The 13,411-nt window shown below is 58.3% G+C and overlaps 2 gene segments (V, D, J or C); both read right to left on the bottom strand.

Annotated features, from left to right (window-relative positions):
- Positions 1 to 3,599: 3,599 nt before the first annotated feature.
- On the bottom strand, positions 3,600 to 9,019 carry LOC129148161 (immunoglobulin lambda variable 5-37-like). The segment is given in 4 exon segments: positions 3,600 to 3,618; positions 5,308 to 5,623; positions 8,531 to 8,872; positions 8,974 to 9,019. Coding segments are annotated over 4 exon segments (723 nt in total).
- Positions 9,020 to 11,406: 2,387 nt separating this feature from the next.
- LOC129148160 (probable non-functional immunoglobulin lambda variable 5-48) lies at positions 11,407 to 12,122 on the bottom strand. The segment is given in 2 exon segments: positions 11,407 to 11,975; positions 12,077 to 12,122. Coding segments are annotated over 2 exon segments (615 nt in total).
- Between the last annotated feature and the right edge of the window lie 1,289 nt (positions 12,123 to 13,411).

Raw genomic sequence — 13,411 nt, 5'->3', positions numbered from 1 at the left:
GTGAGCGTGTGTGTGTGTGTGTGCGTGTGTGTGTGTGTGTGTGTGTGCATGTGTGTACGTGTGTGTGTGTGTGTGTGTGTGTGTGGCATGCAGAAAGCGCTCTCCGTCTCAACTGCTACTTGTACAGCCCCACAACCATCAGCCCCACAACCACCAGCTCCACAACCATCAGCCCCACATCCATCAGCTCCACAACCATCAGCCCCACAACCATCAGCTCCACAACCATCAGCCCCACAACCATCAGCCCCACAACCATCAGCCCCACAACCATCAGCCCCACAACCATCAGCTCCACAACCATCAGCTCCACAACCATCAGCTCCACAAGCATCAGCCCCACAACCATCAGCTCCACAACCATCAGCCCCACAACCATCAGCCCCACAACCATCAGCTCCACAACCATCAGCTCCACATCCATCAGCTCCACAACCATCAGCTCCAAAACCATCAGCTCCACAACCATCAGCTCCACAACCATCAGCCCCACAACCATCAGCTCCACAACCATCAGCCCCACAACCATCAGCCCCACAACCATCAGCCCTACAACCATCAGCCCCACAACCATCAGCTCCCACAACCATCAGCCCCACAACCATCAGCCCTACAACCATCAGCTCCACAACCATCAGCTCCACAACCATCAGCTCCACAACCATCAGCTCCACAACCATCAGCTCCACAACCATCAGCCCCACAACCATCAGCTCCACAACCATCAGCTCCACAACCATCAGCTCCACATCCATCAGCTCCACAACCATCAGCCCCAAAACCATCAGCTCCACAACCATCAGCTCCACAACCATCAGCCCCACAACCATCAGCTCCACAACCATCAGCTCCACAACCATCAGCCCCACAACCATCAGCTCCACAACCATCAGCTCCACAACCATCAGCTCCACAACCATCAGCTCCACATCCATCAGCTCCACAACCATCAGCTCCACAACCATCAGCTCCACAACCATGAGGAACAGGCCTGTGTGACTGACACTAAATGATGAGTCAGCATGACTCTGCACGTTTAGATGATGCAAGGACACCGGGACAGCTCAGTGGTCAGACCTCAGCACGGATGGGATGGACAGGCGTCACTCCCAAAGCCCCAGGCTCTGACCCAGCCCGGGCCACTGGTCCCAGCCCAGCAGCGACGGAGGAGCCTCGGGGTGAGCTCAGAACGGCTCCGTGGAGACCAGTGGGAGGAGGAGGCAGCTCCGAGCCTGTGGGACCAGGGACCTGGCCGAGGATGGAGACGCTGGCTTCATGGGTCACAGCCCAGGGCTGAGGGGACCCCAGGGGAACCCCGCCTCAGGCCCCGCCTGCCGGGCACAGAACCCCTTTGTCCACAGCTGTCAGGGCCCCAGCCTCCTGTTCCTGTGGGTGCCTTTGTGGGGGGAGGAGCTGTGGGGGTGACTGTGAGGACAAAGCCAGAGGAGGGGCCTTTACTCCCAGGTGACGCCCCGCATGGACCTGGACCCGAGGGGCCGCAGCCACAGCAGCACCAGAAGTCATGGCCGAGACGGAGCAGGCGGCTGCCGGGGTCCCCATCCCAGCAGAGGGTCGGGGGGCACTGGGGTCCCCATCCCAGCAGAGGGGCGGGAGGCACTGGGGTCCCCATCCCAGCAGAGGGGGGGGCACTGGGGTCCCCATCCCAGCAGAGGGGCGGGAGGCACTGGGGTCCCCATTCCAGTAGAGGGACGGGGGACACTGGGGCGGGGCTCCCCTAGGCCGGCCGCGCGGCGGGCACATGGAGATGCAGCTTTGCTCTCAGCTCAGCCCAGCCATGGACAGGAGGCCCCTCCCCAGGCTGGAGCCAGAGGGTCCATCCCAGACCCAGGGGCCGCCTCCACAGAGGAGCTGAGAGCTGAGCTGCTCCTGGGAACTGGGGGGCCCCTAGTGGACACTATGCATGTGCTCCACTCAGGCACAGCTGGACCCTGGGCCCCTGGTCCTGCCCTGACCCAGGCCACCCATCGTGGCCTCTGACCCAGGGCAGCCTGCCCAGCATCCAGGAGTTTCTGCTCCATTTGAGGAAATCAAGGCTGGAGGGGAGGGGGCGGGATGGAAAGAATGGGGGCAGATTGTCTGAACCAAGGTCACTGAATGGGTCTCAGGCCCCGGGGCCCGGGCAGGCACAGGAAGCAGCTGGCTTGTCGGAGGAGTGGGGTCTGCGAGGGGAGCCCCGTTTGAAGAGGGACAGCGGGTTTTTGTCTCACTTCCCCACAGGCCTGGAGCACTGTGCGATCGTTAAGACTCTTGTCCCAGGCTGAGCAGTAATAATCGGCCTCGTCCTGAGCCTGCAGCCCCGTGATGGTCAGGGTGGCTGAGCTGCCAGACATGGAGCCAGAGAATCGAACAGGGATCCCTGATGGTAGTTTGCTATCACCATAGATGACGCATTTGGGGGCCTTTCCTGGGAGCTGCTGGTACCAGGACACATAATAACCACCAATGTTGGTGCTGCTTCCAGTGCAGGAGATGGTGACCCTCTGGCCCGGGGCCCCCGACACTGAGGATGGCTGAGTCACCACAGGCTGGGCCCAGGATCCTGGAAGAGGGGGGACACAGAGAGGGTGAGTCTGGGTGTAGAGGCAAGAGGAGGAAGCAGGGTCCATGTGTCTCCCCAAGGCCCCTTCCCCTGTCCCCTATCCAGTCACCTGTGCAGTGAGCCAGGAGGGTGAGGAGGAGAGGGGCCCAGGCCATGGTGGAGGTCATCCCTGAGTCCTGCCTCCTGTGCCCCACAGCTGAAGCAGAGCTCCCCACATCTCTCCCTTACCCTCTTCATAGTCTGCGGGAGGGAGGGCCCCCTCATGCAAATGAGACCCCCCATCTGGTTTTGCTCCCTCCCTGGGCCCTGGGTGGGTCCCTGTGCCTGAGGATGGCAGGGTGAGGGCAGGGGTGAGGTTGTGCGGGGCCCGGGGGGAGGCAAGGTCACAGCTGTGAGCCCTGAGCACAGGGCACCAGGCAGGGCCAGGGAACAGGTTGCAGCTCTGATGAGCCCAGCCCTTCAGCAGCGGTCCCTGCGCGCCCCCTGGTGGCCAGGCCTGGACACACCACTGTGTCCCCTGCTGACTAAGGCCCAGGAGGGTCAGGTCCTGCCTCCCCACTGCTCTGTGCACTGACCCCCTGGCTCAGGGCATCCAGGTGCCCCTTGAGGTGGCCTCCCCATCCCCTCAGGACTCTCTCTGCTCCACTTCACCTCCTCCTGTGAGTTGGGGCCCGTCTCCCTGGCCGTTCATGGTCCGACCTGAGCTGGAGTCACTAATGGAACTTTCTTCTCAGGATCAGGTCCACAGCAGCCCGTGTCCGCAGGAGGCACGTTTCCTAATTTTCAGGACAGTTTTATTTTTTTATGTGATTCCTTCCCTGTTAGAAATTAATCACTCTTTTCCCAGCACACAAAAATATTCTGTCAATGGCCTCCCCTTTTGTTCAGTAGATAATTCATTTTGTGTTTCTACACATGACTTTTGATCAAGCTTTACCTAGTAACTGGCATCCTCATTCATAGGGAAACTGAATATAATATTTCCCACTCGTGTATTTCTATCCGTGGGAGAGTCTGGTGTCTGATTGTTGAGTGAGGCTCACTGTGATCCCAGCTCCCTGGACATGGAAGGGGAGGGGACAGTGATAGCACCACCGGGACCAGGGCCTTGTGAGGGGGGATACTAAGGGATGAATCAAGGTGACCTGGGGGAGCACTTTCTGAGATGGAGGCAGAAGGAGATGCACCGTGGAGTGTGGGGTCAGAGGTCGTGTGTCGGGTCCCTGGGCCTGTCCTCCCCTGAGGGAGCAGCGGGGGAGGCTGAGGCTCCAAGGAGAGTGGGGGCAGCGTCTCCAAGGCAGCCATGAGCCTGCTTCCCAGGTCCTCCCTCTGGGACAGGGAGGCCAGGCTGTGGGGTTGGTGCTGCTTTCTCACGTTCCTGGGAGAACTGGACCTCAGATCATGGCCCCCTGATGGGAGTGACTATGGCTTTTGTTGGACCTGAATGTGTCAGGACAGTGGGGAGGTCAGGGGTCAGAGCTGGTCATGGTGAGGCAGGAGCTACCTTGAGGGTTTCCCTGATCAGTTTCCAGACCCAAATGCACTAGTGATGAGGGTGGGGCAGAGGGAGGTCCAGGGGGCCCCTTAGGGATCCCTCCTGTCTCTGTTTGCTCTGATCTGGACCCACACCGCCCAGCCACGGGGTCAGCAGGCCCTCATTCCCAGGAAGGCCCCGGGTAGGTGCTGTCTGGTCTCTTTCCAGCATCTGGAGGCTCCGTCCAACCTTGACATGATCTCAGCTTGGGCTTCGGTCCCCAACTCTGTCCTCACAGCTAAGCCCCATGGGACACATCCCCATTCCTCAGGGTGGGAACCTGCTCTGGGGCAGAGGGGCCCAGTTTAGGAAGACACGGGTGTTGTGACCTCCCTACAGGGTATCTGCCCTCCAGCCTCACACAGGTGTGAAGGGAAGACGGGCAAAAGATTCAGATGCGATGGATGCCCCAACTCTGCTTTAAAGTGGCTCCATGGCTACTCTTGTTATACTATACTAGTGGCCTGGTGCATGAAATTTGTACACATTAAAAGGGAATTAATTAGAGGAAATATATTAATGTTGCAATTTGCCCTTTATAATAGAAGTGTCAGAGATGAAAGAAAATTAGAAAAATGTATATGAAAATCTTCCTCCTGTCAGAGTCTGGGGCACACTGAAAGATCCAAAGTCAAATCCCCGAACTCCCTCTGTGATTATAATGACACAAGACCCAGACCCAGCCAGACCCATCCCCTTTGGGTTAAATCCACACCTGGCCGGCCACACCCTCGTCAATCCCCACCAGGTGGGGGATGCAGCCTCAGGTCCCTGCTGGTTGCTCTTTAAGGCTTGTTATGGTAACTGGGCCTCAGCTGTGGGCCCAGCCATCTTGACTGTTAAGGTGTGATGGGCAATTTGCATATTACCTTTTAATTAGATAAGATTGTTACGTTTTATCTTGATTACTAAATGCTGGCCAAGTGAAATTCAGACTTGACGGTGAGTGTGAGTGTGAGTGTGAGTGTGAGTGTGAGTGTGATTTTTCCTTTTGCTGCTCCTGTCCATTTCCTGTAAAACTGTTGATTATATTGGCTCTTGTTTTCATAAAACGATCACAACCGAGAATAACTGATGAGGTTGCCTGGTCTGGGCCTCAGAGAACAACCTCAGAGCCCACACCAGCTGGACGCAGCCCTGTGCACAGCAGACGGGGCCCCAGAAGCAGAGGGTGCACTGAGCTTGTGTTTGTGCCTCACTTCCCCACCGGCACCTGTCACTGTGGGGATGGCTGCTGAACCACAGAGCGCAGTAGTACTCGGCCTCATCCTCAGGCTGCGCCCCTGTGAGGGTCAGGGCAGCTTTGCCCCCTTGGATGGTGGCTGAGAACCGGGCCGGGGTCCAGGAGAATTTCTTGGTTGTTTCATAAATCAGAGCCCTGGGGGCCTGGCCAGACTTCTGCTGGATCCAATGTAGATAGTGACCATTGGTGACAGCCCCTGTGCTGGAGCCACAGGTGAGAGTGACCGTTCGGCCTGGGGACAGGCTCACTGAGGGCTCCTGAGTGACCACAGCCTGAGACCTGGACCCTGAAACAAAACAGACACAATCAGGAATGAAGAATGAAGGCAGAGGGACCCCCCACAGGCTGGTCTCTGAAATGGCCCTGAACCTGGGCAGAGAGCGAGGAGGAGGAGGAGGGGAGTCCAGCTCATGGTGGAGACTTTCCAAGGTGCCTGGGTCTCTGGCACGTGCTGGGCTCGGTGTCCCTTTATGTCTTCCCCGGCCTCCTGGGTTCAGGGGTGTTTGCTGGTCATTATGCAAATGTGAGCCCACAGGACCCTCCTGCTCTGGGTCCTGGGCCCCGTTGGCAGCTTCACTGTGAGAAGGAGGCTGGGGAGGCTGTGGGCTCTGCGTCGGTCCCTTGAGGGGAAGCACCTGCTGTCACCTCACACCCAGGCCAGGAGCATGGGCGCAGGGCCCACTCAATTAGAACCATTAGAGTTGGCTTCAGGCCTGGCAGCTCTGAGAAGGTCCACAGCGCCCCCTGGTGATGCCCTAGGGGATAGTCATGGTTGTGGGAACTACAGAAGGAATGATGATGGCCCCTGAAAATAGACAGGATAGATAGATGATAGATAGATAAGTAGATAGATAGATAGATAGATAGATAGATAGATAGATAGATAGATAGATAGATAGTGATAGGTGTTGGTAGATAGATTGATAGATGGTAGAGAGATTGATTGATAGCTAGATAGTAGAGAAATGAATTGATAACTAGATAGATGGTACAGAGATTGATTGATAGCTAATAGATGGTAGAGAGATTAATTGATAGCTAGATAGATGGTAGAGAGATGGATTGATAGCTAGATAGATGGTAGAGAGATGAATTGATAGCTAGATAGATGATAGAGGCAAATATTGTACTTCTGACGCCCTGCAGAGAGGTCCCCCTGTTCCCCCTGGTTTAGCTTTTGCTTCTGTAACTGCCCTTTGGCTGTGCTCACAGAGTCCATCACATCCTGGTTCTCCTCTTCCCTTTGGACTGAGAAGCGTGTGCTGCTCCCGGATGGACTGGAGGATGGTGTCCTCATTCTATCCGCCCAGCATGCCCTCCTCTGGGTGCCTCAGGGTGGTGTGGGTAGATTCTCTTTTCTCCTTCACGTGTTTAACCTCCTGGGTCCTGACATACGAGGGGGAATTTATACAGATTCGAAGACATTTGAAGATGCTGTGAGAAGCCTCTGGGTCCCTTTTACTCTCCCTTTTTAAAAAATACATTTTTATTGATTTCGGAGAGGAAGGGAGAGGAAGACAAATATAGGAACATCAACGATTAGAGAGAATCGTTGATCGCCTGCCTCCTGCACACCCCTTACAGGGGATGGAGCCTGCAACCCGGGCATGTGCCTTGACCAGAATCAACAGAGACCAGGGGGGGTAACAGAGGCCGTGTAGGACAACTGGCGGGGCTCAGTGGTTGAGTATTGACCTAGGAACCAGGAGGTCATGGTTTGATTCCTGGTCAGAGCACAAGCCTCAATTGCAGGCTCCATTCCCAATGTGGGGCGTGCAGGAGGCAGCCGATCAATGATTCTCTCTCCTCATTGGAGTTTCTATCTCTCTCTTACTCTCTCTTCCTTTCTGAAATAAAAATATATATATTTAAACAATATCCTATATAATAAAAGGTCATATGCTAATGAGGTAGACCAGAAGTCACTCCAGATGTCCTTCCGGACCTTCCAGCTCCTCAGGGCAGGTGACTTGGGCTGAGGAGGAAGCAGCTGCTGGGGCCGGAGGGAAGCCAGGCGCCAGGGCACCTGGAGGCGGCGGCCAGGAGCAAACCCGGGTCCTGGGTGCCAGGGGATGCTGGTGCTGGCAGCCAGGGGAAGGAAGGCCGACTCTTGCACACATTCTGAGCATGGGCCTCTAGCATATGAATATTAAAGAAAAGGACGCCATGGGCACAAATGAAGAGCCACTGAAGAGGGCGGACCCGGGGACTGTCCATCACCTGTGTCCTAGGTCACAAGGTCGGGTAGGGCTCTGCCTGGGAGCTGTGGGGACCGTTGCTATGGGAACGGTCAGTGTGTCTGTTGACCCAGGTTCAGGAGAAGGTGACCAGGGATCAGGGATCATCAACAGCTTCCCAGCGGGAGTGACACAGGCACCTGTTGGGAGGTCCTGCTCCCCAAGTCCCACAGCCACCCACACCCTTGTGGTTGGAAAGCCCCCGTGGGTGAGAGGAGAGACACAGTCAGAGCCTGTGGCTCAGGGAACCCCACTCCCGGGAGGCCCAGGGCCTGAGTGGCGGCGACTGTAAGAGCGTCTCCCCCACAGACCCAGGCGCCCGCATCCTTCCTGGAGCAGCTCAGCATTCCCCAGCCACAGTCCAGCTCGCTCCCCCATCGACACCCAAAGAGGATTTCCTGGGCTCAGGCCCCCCTTTCCCTGTGACAGCCCCTCTCCCCTGATGGCACTGAAGGTCAGGCTCCCAGCAGAGGTGACGCCAGCCCTGGGCCTGGGCTTCCTCCTGGTCCTGAGGCCCCCAGCCCCTCGCAGCTGAGGGCCTGGTCCGTGTGCACAGGGCTGGGCAGGAGCCTAGGGCGCAGGAGCGGGGAGTGAGGGGTCACTGCTCTGACCTCTGGACGTGGAGTCCCTGCTCCGGGGACGGGCCGCCTGCTGGGAGGGCCCTGGGCTCTGGGAACAAGTTACAAAGCTGTTTCCTTATTTCATGTCAGAAACAGCCATCGCCCGGGACCTGGTCTGTGACCCATGGATGACAGGCCCCCTCTCAGGGACGGACTGACCAGTGAGTGTTGGTGCTGGTTCCGTGTTTCTGAGACTCAGAGACATGGAATCGAACATGGAAGGTGACCCATTAGGAACCAGAAGGTTCTTCCCCATGTAGTTTGCACAGGGACGTTATGTTAACAGGGTCAGATGCTGTGAAATAAGACTCTGGGAGCGCGAGGTTTTTGTCCCACTTCCCCATCTGTGTGTGTCACTGTGGGAAGCACTACTGTAACCGATCATACAGTAATAGTCAGCCTCGTCCTCAGGCTGCAGCCCCGAGATGAGCAGGAGCCCCGCATTGGCCGAGGCGTCTTTGGATCCAGAGAAGCGGCTGGGGACCCCGGAGCCCAAACTTGTACTTGAGCCTTGGTACAGGAGAAACCGGGGAGGGCTCCCTGGCTTCTGCTGGTACCAGTATATACCATAGCTGCCAACACTGAAGCCACTGTTCAGGGTGCAGGTGAGTCTGGCTGTGGCTCCCGGAGAGGCAGAGAGGGAGGGCGGCTGGGTCAGCACAGGCTGGGAGAGGGACCCTGCAGACACAGACACTGGTCAGTGATGGGCAGGGACCAGGGGCAGGTTCCCAGGAGACTGAGCAGGAAGGGAAGAAGCCTGGTCCCAGGCCTGGCCCTACCTGTGCAGAGAGAGAGGAGCGCGAGGAGCAGAGGAGTCCAGGCCATGGTGCTCACAGCCCTGAGCCCACAGTGGGGCTGGGCTGCCCAGGCCTCCTTTTCTCCCCACCCTCTGCCAGAGGAGGGGCTGCCATGCAAATGGGGGTCCCTCCAGGGACTGCCCAGCCCCTCCCTGGGCCCTGGGGCTGGAGCTCAGCTCACACCCCAGACTGAGGGGCATGGAGGTGGGCTCACCCCTTGGGGGCCCTGGGAGGAAGCACCTGCTGAGACCACACACAGGTCCCTGCTCAGGGGGCACTGCCAGGCCTGAGAGGACACAGCTGCTGAGTCCCCTGCAGGCAGCACAGGGCTCCCTCTGAGTGATTGGTCCTCCCTCAGCTGCAGGGTGAGGCCCACAGAGCGGTCCCCCAGCGCCCCCTGCTGGCCACAGGCCCCACAGCTTCAGGTCCCTCTGCTCACAGGTGTGTGGGCTCATTCCAGCTGCTGTCCCCCTGAGACACTGTGGGGGGGACTGCAGTGTTCAGTCCCAGGGCCCTCTTTTGGGAAAGGTCAAAGTGCACGTAGAAGACATGATGGCTGGGGGTCCCTCTCAGTGAAGCTGCTGCACAGCTGATGCGCAGTGAGCTTCTCCCCACAGCACAGGGGAGGGGCCGTGGGGCGGTGGGAAGGGCTCAGAGGGCTGCTCACTCCGTTAGGAGCCGGTCCTGTGGCGGGAGAGGGTCTGTCCCCTTCCGTCCCTGCGGGCACACGACCCTCAGCCGCGGGGCCTTCGGGCCTCAGGAGGCACAGGGCAGGGTGAGCCCCAGCCCCCCTGTTTCTGCGCAGACACCACAGCCTGCCCCCCAGCTCCCTGTGGCCCCCAGATCCTCCCTGGGGGGGACCAGGAGAGTGGGCACATTTACAGGAAAAGGGTCGTGTCCCAGTGAAGAGATGGGCTGAGGGCGGTGAGGAGGGACACCCTCAGGTGGAGGGGGAGAGGGAATCGGACTCTGAAGGGATTCGATGCTGATGAGCTCCTGGGACTCACCCTCCCCAGAGACGGAGGCCTGGGGGACGGGACCACAGCAGGAACTGGTCACTGTGCCCTGAACCCTCCCGTGGGGACGGAGCTAAGAGCTGAGGGGCCCGAGGGAGGAGGAGGTGAGGGAGGCAGCAGCAGAGGAGGGAGGAGGGGAGGGGGGTGTGACTGAGAGTCTGTGCTGGTTGGGACCCACCTTCTGTGGGTTTGTTCAGAGAAGGAGAAGGCTGTGTCCATGACCAGGGTGAGCACTCACATGTCAGATGGGATGGGTCAGGAGTAACACAGGGTCACACACATGACATGAATGTGTGGGGGAGCATGGCTGTCTGGGTGACCATGTGTAGTTGCAGACACAGGATGTGAGATGACAGGAAACACACGCTGGTCTCGGCCCCTGGCCCCGGCACAGGCTCCTGAGACCCTTGTCACTCCCTGGGGGACGGGCGGGCCTGTTGCTGTTGAGGGGGCGCTGGGTGGGCTCCTGGGTGAGGACGGGCCCCTGGAGAGGCCGGGAGGACTAGAAGCTTGGGATCCACACACTGCTCCCCATATTTACTTGAAGGGGCAAAGGGCTGAGGTGGTGTTAGCAAGTTAATACAGTAACGTAATTGAAATTTTGGGAGTTTTCGTGGGAACCTTGGATTTAAGCCATGAAGTTGTGTGAATCCTGGGACCTCCCAGCTGTGATTGGCACCTGACCTGCGGGCAGTCAGGGGGACTGGCCCTTTAACTGCGGGTCTGACACGTCTCTGGGCAGAGGGTGTGAGCACTGAGTGCTGTTGGGGGACATCAGCTGGTGTCAGAGAACTGCTGTCGGGAAGCCACTCCCCACACACTGGGGACCAGAAGGGCCAGGAGTGACGTTTTCTTGAGGAGAAAACAGGACAAACAATAAGAAAGAGTGGGATTTTTATTTAAAAATATTCACTCAGCCCAGCCAGTGTGGCTCAGTGGTTGAGCGTCAACCTATGAACCAGGAGGTCAAGGTTCGATTCCCGTTCAGGGCACAGGCCCAGGTTGCAGGCTGGATCCGCAGTGGGGGGCGTGCAGGGGCAGCTGATCAATGATGACCTCTCTTCACTGGTGTTCCTGTCTCTCTATTCTGTTCCCTTCCTCTCTGAAAGCAGTAAAAATATATTTTTTAAATGTTTTAATAAAAGTATTCACTGAGTTTTCTCAACAACTTGTGACAATACCTATGAACTAGGGTTGTGGCAAGAATTAAACACTCATGTACGGTAAGAACACAGTAAGCTCTCAGCAGGTGTCAGTCCTCAGGACAGTGAGGAGGGTATTGCTGATGTCAGTGGCATGCTCAGGGAGCCATAGGACGAGGAGGATTCTGGGGTATGGCTTCAGTCTGTCCAGACTCCATTGAGGATAAACTGAAGCCAAATGATTATATTCCTTCTTCTTAGAATTTCCCCAACTCGGGGTGGTGGGCGGGGCTCCATGACCTCCCGCGTGTGCTCCTGGGACGCCTGTGCTGCTGCTCCATCGAGTGTGACCTCCCTCCTCCCGGGACACAGGTCCCTGCAGAGGAGCCCCCCTGACAGAGGCCCCACAGACGCTCCTCGCTGAAGGGAGGCTCAGAGCCACCACCTCGGGGCCCAGGGGTTTTTGTCTCACTTCCTCGTCCTCTGAGACACTGTGGGTAACGGTAGCTGCTCCCACTGCCATGATCTGTAGCGCAGTAATAGTCAGCCTCGTCCTCAGGCTGCAGCCCCGAGATGAGCAGGAGCCCCGCATTGGCCGAGGCGTCTTTGGACCCAGAGAAGCGGCTGGGGACCCCAGTTCCCAAACTTGTACTTGTGTAGTAGTACAGGAGATACCGGGGAGGGCTCCCTGGCTTCTGCTGGTACCAGTATATAGCATAGTCCTCTACATCGAACCCACTGCTCAGGGTGCAGGTGAGTCTGGCTGTGGCTCCCGGAGAGGCAGAGAGGGAGGGCGGCTGGGTCAGCACAGGCTGGGAGAGGGACCCTGCAGACACAGACACTGGTCAGTGATGGGCAGGGACCAGGGGCAGGTTCCCAGGAGACTGAGCAGGAAGGGAAGAAGCCTGGTCCCAGGCCTGGCCCTACCTGTGCAGAGAGAGAGGAGCGCGAGGAGCAGAGGAGTCCAGGCCATGGTGCTCACAGCCCTGAGCCCACAGTGGGGCTGGGCTGCCCAGGCCTCCTTTTCTCCCCACCCTCTGCCAGAGGAGGGGCTGCCATGCAAATGGGGGTCCCTCCAGGGACTGCCCAGCCCCTCCCTGGGCCCTGGGGCTGGAGCTCAGCTCACACCCAGGCTGAGGGGCATGGAGGTGGGCTCCCCCCTTGGGGGCCCTGGGAGGAAGCACCTGCTGAGACCACACAGAGGCTATGGCTCAGGGGGTGCTGCCAGCACAGACACAGCTGGTCCCCATCAGGGCGCACAGGTCCCCGCCCCCAGGCCCAGGCCGTCCCACAGCGCCCCCTGCTGGCCACAGGACACACTACGTCGCCCTGGTCCAAAGCCCTGAGCCCAGCTGGTGTCTGCTGCTCCCCAGGTCACTGTCCCTGTTCCCACTTCCTGGTCTGACTGGCACAGATGCTGGTGCTCCCTGTAGTGTCTCATCCTGGGCCCAGCCGTGGGAGGTGCCACCATGCAGGTAACCGAGAGGTGATGGTCTGGGGACAGTTAGAAATGCTGCCTCCCACGTTCATAAAGAGTGAGCTGTGACCCAGCCCTCATGTGAGATGTTATGGTGCTGAGGGTCCTAAGGGAGTTGGGGATGGAGAAGGGACATGAGCTTGGGACTCACCCTGGGCCTCATCCCCATTCACAGATGGAGCGGCTCCTGAAACGCATGTCACTCATGAAGCCTGTCTCTGTGGATGCGCTCATCCCTCTGATGAAGGGGGTGCTGGCTGATAACCCAGGGTCTTCTGGGCCGGGCCCTTTGTGATGCGGTGGTCGTGGCTTTAGGGTGGGCATGGCTTTGGGAGAGCAATCTCTTCCTGGTCCCCATGCAATTGCCACACAAAGAGCTGAGGACATTGAGTGCCTGTGTGGGTGGGACATCGGCAGATCGATGGAGGGAAAAGCCACACAGGAAACCATCAATGCCTGTTTGGGGGCATTTTGTGTGACCATCAGTCTGGCCCTTTAAGAACACAGCCATGGGATGTGGGTTGGACCTGAGACCCAGCCTTCCCTTCCAGGCCCCTGGAGAAAACGCTGGGGAAGCCCCAGCAATCCTTCCCTCAGGTTCCAGGATGAACCTGCCTCAGAGCAGGGCCTGCACCCACCATAGTGTCCCACAGGCCCTCCCGCCCAAGGCTGCAGAGGGCGCTCCTGACCTTGGGGTGAGGACAGCGACCTTCCCTCCTCCAGGGACTCAGCTGTGCTCAGCTCTGTCTGTCCTGCCCCCGGGGAAGGTTCCAGAACCTGTGACC

The sequence above is a fragment of the Eptesicus fuscus genome, chromosome 23 (genome assembly GCF_027574615.1).
Source record: "Eptesicus fuscus isolate TK198812 chromosome 23, DD_ASM_mEF_20220401, whole genome shotgun sequence".
NCBI classification, from domain to species: domain Eukaryota; kingdom Metazoa; phylum Chordata; class Mammalia; order Chiroptera; family Vespertilionidae; genus Eptesicus; species Eptesicus fuscus.
The sequence above is the reverse complement of the archived record's forward strand: the minus strand, read 5'-3'. Positions and strand labels throughout refer to the sequence as shown.